The sequence below is a fragment of the Montipora capricornis genome, chromosome 7 (genome assembly GCF_036669925.1).
Source record: "Montipora capricornis isolate CH-2021 chromosome 7, ASM3666992v2, whole genome shotgun sequence".
In the NCBI taxonomy this organism is placed as follows: Eukaryota; Metazoa; Cnidaria; class Anthozoa; order Scleractinia; family Acroporidae; genus Montipora; species Montipora capricornis.
In genome coordinates this window covers 32,526,034-32,531,033 of record NC_090889.1, presented here as the reverse complement: position 1 = coordinate 32,531,033, position 5,000 = coordinate 32,526,034, and the positions used below count along the sequence as shown (strand labels likewise).

The following is a 5,000-nucleotide window of genomic DNA, read 5'->3' as shown; positions in this document are numbered from 1 at the left end:
GCCAAATTTCAGTTTTATGACGAACGTCAGCACTTGAGGAGAAAGTTTCATTTTCTCCCCTAAATTAAGCGCCGTTCCGACCAGTGTCATTTTTGAGGAACTAGCACACCCTTGTCACATTAAAAAGGTTGAAATAGTCACGAAGTGATTACAACAACGTGAAGTTATATTTTGAGATGACGTTCTCGTTGCTGTCGCCGTCGATCGTTGCTTAAGTTCCCTAATGTACGACGCAAACGAGGTCCAAAAACCTCGGAAGACTTGGGATACTGCAAAGTAATACTTCCGTAGTATAACTGAATGAACGACAGAATAATCTTTTTTGGTATTTTTTTAATCTTTTTATTGAAATTACTTACAAAAATACAACCAAATACAATTAGGGTTAATTGAAATTACTCACAAAACTCCAATCAATTACAATTAAAGGCTATGTATAATGAATAAAATACATGGGTTTTCCTTCCATCTAGTCATCTAGTCTAGCTACCAGATGGAATACAGTTATGTAATAAAAATTCCTTCCACTTAACGTCGTGAAAAGTTCGCTTTCCAATTGATTCAGCAATCGTAGTTTCAATTTCATTTATTGAGGTTACTTTTGCGAGATAGATTTTCAGCGACGGAGAATAACCTTTATTTCGAAATAAAAATAACGACAAAATGATGCTCTGGTGTCGTTGTTACTCTTTATTCTCGCGTCGCAAGTCACGGAAAACCATGCAGACTTACAGTGAAATTTTTAACGCTTTCCTTAATATTTCAGTGGTTTCTTCGTTGATAAATTTTTGAAATGAAGTGAATACATATCGAACAAAAAGACCTTTATTTATATTAGAATTCAGCTTGATAGTGAGGCAGTGAGGACAAAGACAAAGGAAAGTGGATGATATGTAAATATTTTTTACATTCTTTCCAACGTGTTTCTATTGTTTTTGTCCATATTTCGAAAATGGCCTTTTGAAGGATGAGATGAAATATATATGAAAATCATTTTTAGTAACTCCTCCGCAAAATATTAACGGGCCTAGTTTAGTATTAAGACAATGTATTGGTTTTCTCTGGAAAGAGACAAACCTCTGGGTTGTTGTTCTTTACTGCGCATGCATCGAGATTAAATGGCTATTAAGCCATCTTCAACAATGCTTAGACCTCCAGCCGTTCAAAAGACTCGAACTTCGATTTTCGTCTTGAAAAATCCGAATATCGTCGGAAAAAGTTGAACTTAGTCGGGAAGAACCCCGAACACCGTCGGGAGGAGTCGGGCCAACTGGTCGAAACCAAGAATTTCACATCGGGTTGAGTGACGTTCGTTTGGGTATAATACAAATGTTTCATATCTTCTTAACAAGAAGCATTTCACTCAAACCATTACTTCTTCTTCTTCTTCTTCTTCTTCTTCTTCTTCTTCTTCTTCTTCTTCTTCTTCTTCTTCTTCTTCTTCTTCTTCTTCTTCTTCTTCTTCTTTTCCTTTTTCTTCCTCGTTTTGTTTCATAAACGGTACCACAAAGATAAGCAAAGCACTGACAACAGTCAAACTTCCGGCAAGGTAAAATGTCGGTGAGTAGGAGACAAAACTATCCGCCACAAAACCTGTGCAATTAAAAGTGAAAAACAACAACAAGAAGAACGTTATACTGTATGAGCAACTATTAAGCCAAATAATTTAATGGGTTGTATTCACTTTTCTTTAAAGAAGAGTCAGGAGACCCGGCTTCGAACAAAAGTTACAGAGCGTGAGCAGTGCCTTTGTGTGGCGCTGTTAATAATAGGGAGCTTTAGCAACGACGACGGGAACGGCAACGAGAACGTCATGTAAAAACATAAATTCACGTTATTGCGATCACATCGCGACTATTCCAAGCCTTTTAATATGACAAAGGTGTTTCAGTCCCTCAGGAATGAAACCGTTACGAGCGGCGCTTAATTTAGGGGAGAAAAATGAAAATTTATCTCCAGGCGCTGACGTTCGCCATAACACTTCAAACTTGGTAGTTTCACGTTGTTGCTTTGCTGACGACGGCGAAGAAATGGACAAAAATGAAAAACGCACGTGCAGGGCGTGCAAAGCTATTGTTTTTGCCCACTAAATATGCAAATTTATGACGTTCTCGTTGCCGTCGCCGTTGACGTTGCTAAAGCTCCCTAATTATGTTGAACGACGGAAGGGTTCTAAATGTTGAGTCTGTGAGTGAAATTCTTAAGTGTGAAAATTCAGATGAAAACTACGGAGCAATACTTTCCTGTGGCGCTGTTTCAGTATCATGCTGTACAAGGTGGTTCTAACTTGTGGGTCTGTGGGTGAATCTCAAGGGGTGACAATTCAAATGAAAGCTACTGAGCATGTCTTTCTGTGATGCTTTTTGTTATGCTGTCCAAGATCGTTCGAACGTTTGAACGCAAGACTGTGGCAGAAACCCCGTGTATTCAAATTAAAAATTCCGAGCCATAATTCCCTATGCCGATGTTTGCCTATCGATATTTTGCAAGAAGATTTAGTGATTTCAATTTCCTTTTCTGTCAGCTCGCATTGAGAGGACAGCCAATCGCGGGCCCAGAGTCCTCAGGCTCTTTAGTCAGCGGATTGTCGCCTGGAGAGAGACTGGGATAATATGGACGCCATTTTCCCACAAAATCTGGAACGGCGCTTTTTGAAGTTGTAATGTAACAACCAATCAAAAATTTCGAATTTTTTTCGATTATCCCAGAGTCTCTTCTGGCGACAACCCGCTGACCAAAGAACCTGAGGACTCTAGGCACGAAATTGGAAGACAGCTCACCTCCTAGCGACGGTCCGACAGCGCTGGCCACATTCGTAACACTCCTATACAACCCAAACGCTTGCACGCGTTTTTCCCCAGTAAAACAAAACATGACCGCCACAGTCATGGCGCTGTTCATTGTCCCATCTGCAGCTCCATAGAGGATAAAATAAAGCACGAAATGAAGATTATTTCTTGCAAGTGAAAGAAGCAAAGTTGCGGTGCCGGTGACAGCCGCTGCAACCTGGAAGAAATAGCAGGGGTGGATCCTCTTCATGTCACATAAGCGACCAATCACAGGGCGGATCAACATTGACGTCACCCCACTGTAGATGTAAAACTTGGATGATTGGATGGGTGGTATTCCTATTTCTTCGCAATAGCGAACCTGTAAGTTAAAAATCGAATAAATTTGAAGAAGCGCTTTCTTGGTATTTTTTCAACTTCGAACCCAGGCTCTTTACCTTTTGTTCGACGTGATTAAAAAAAGAGGGACTAGATTCGAGGTTATCTATCTGGAACGATTCAGGATCAAGGACAATAAAAAGGGTGTTGTATTCGGCTTCAACATTCATCTCCTCAGATGAAAGAATCTGCTTCAGAAACATATAATGGTATTCTGGGACTCAGATCACTTCCAGTTAGTCATCAAACATTCTTATTTATTTTATAAACACCAGTGAAATACCAAGTGAGCTTTCGCGCGAAAACATGATATCTTCACACGTGAAGATAACATGTTATTTTCACACGTGAAAAGATCACTGTTTCTATGGTTGCAAATCAAAATGGCGCCTTTCGATGCCTTTCGTGAAACGATTTAGTATTTCATTCTGGAAGTTGGTATTTATATAGTAAATAGAATATTGCATGGCCGCTTGGAGTTACGAAGTTTCTCTTCTCGTGATGAAAAATATTTCACTCGTTCGTTGCGCTCACTCGCGAAATATTTTTCAACACTCGAAGAAAATTTCGAATCTCCGCGCGGCCATGTAATATCCTCTATATCTTTAACATTTGTTTGGCTGCCTTGCTCCTTTAGCCCTTTGGTTAATCCAGGCAGTCCCTACTGAATTGTTTACATGTCAAGCAAACAAATACTTGGCTCCAGATTGATAGATTGATTTATATTTTTCTTCAATTATTTCGCGCCTCTTGGATGGTTGGATGGACGCTTGACTCTTTCATCAGTTATTTCTCATATTGATGTGACTGCGCGATGCATATGAACCCAGTGGCAGATCCAGGGGGGAGGGGGGGGGGGGCGAACAGGGTGGCTAGCCACCCCCCATTTCGGGCTCCTTTTTTTTCTATTTATCCACGTCTTATTGTATTTTTTATTTTTGCTAGAACGGATACGTATGCTGTTTGCCTGACGTGAACATTTTTATTAAACAAAGTCAAAATGGCAGCCTGAACTATCTGGACCTTTGTCAGAGTATATACTTCGATTCTTTCAATTCACCCCCCTTAATTTAAAATATTCCTAGACTCGCCACTGGAACCATTAATGAATTTTACCCTGACAATGTGACGGCGGAATGATGCAGTTCTAGGTAAGGCCACAAATAAGCCTTGTTCAGCATTAAGTCTCTCAAGTCCAGTTGATACGCATTGATCCGCAATTAAATACCGACCCAGGCTTGAATTTCACCCCTTAAAAGAGCCATAACCTTGAAACTGTACGCTGAAGGAAAGCACAAGTCTCAGTCAAAATTGAAGACTTTAAATCTTGCGGGAACTTTTTGTGTGATCAGAAAACTAACTGTAATTTAAATTATCATTTAGCCAGGATTAGCTTTATCGGGCTTTGGCTCTGGGCGCAGTAGTTCAGTAGTTAAAGCATTGCCAGGAGGCTTTGCGTATGGGCCTCCCTATGCACTATATCCTTGAGTCAACCTTTGCGCGTATCTTTCTATTTTTAGAACTTACCCTTCAGCAGGAGACATTTACATCAATTTACATCAGTTTGCATGATTTGCATACGTTGTTTTTGTTATTTTTGTTTCCGTTTAACAATACCGTTATTCTAATTGGCCCATTCTAAACTGTGCGTGCAGAGCCGAAGAACTCGTGGCGTTCTAAAAATAGAAAGATATGCCCAAAGGTTGACTCAAGAGGCAAGCTCCTACTCATGGGCTCGTGGCTTTGAGAGATTGCGGAGGGTTGTGGGTTCAAATCTTATCTGAGGCGCAGATTTTTCTGAGTTCTATAAGTTCATCAGATTTTCTTTATATC

At 40.1% G+C, this 5,000-nt stretch overlaps 1 protein-coding gene across 7 annotated transcripts in view; it reads right to left on the bottom strand.

Moving 5' to 3' along the window:
* Nucleotides 1-318: 318 nt before the first annotated feature.
* LOC138056972 (monocarboxylate transporter 3-like) overlaps nucleotides 319-5,000 on the bottom strand; it is a 47,689-nt gene continuing 43,007 nt past the window's right edge. For all 7 annotated transcript variants that reach the window (XM_068902971.1, XM_068902975.1, XM_068902976.1 and 4 more), the window contains 2 exons: nucleotides 2,781-3,150; nucleotides 319-1,593 (listed from right to left, as the gene is read on the bottom strand). In XM_068902971.1, the coding sequence (XP_068759072.1) occupies nucleotides 1,364-1,593; nucleotides 2,781-3,150 (600 nt within the window). In that variant the 3' untranslated portion in view covers nucleotides 319-1,363. The remainder of the gene's footprint in view (nucleotides 1,594-2,780; nucleotides 3,151-5,000) is intronic.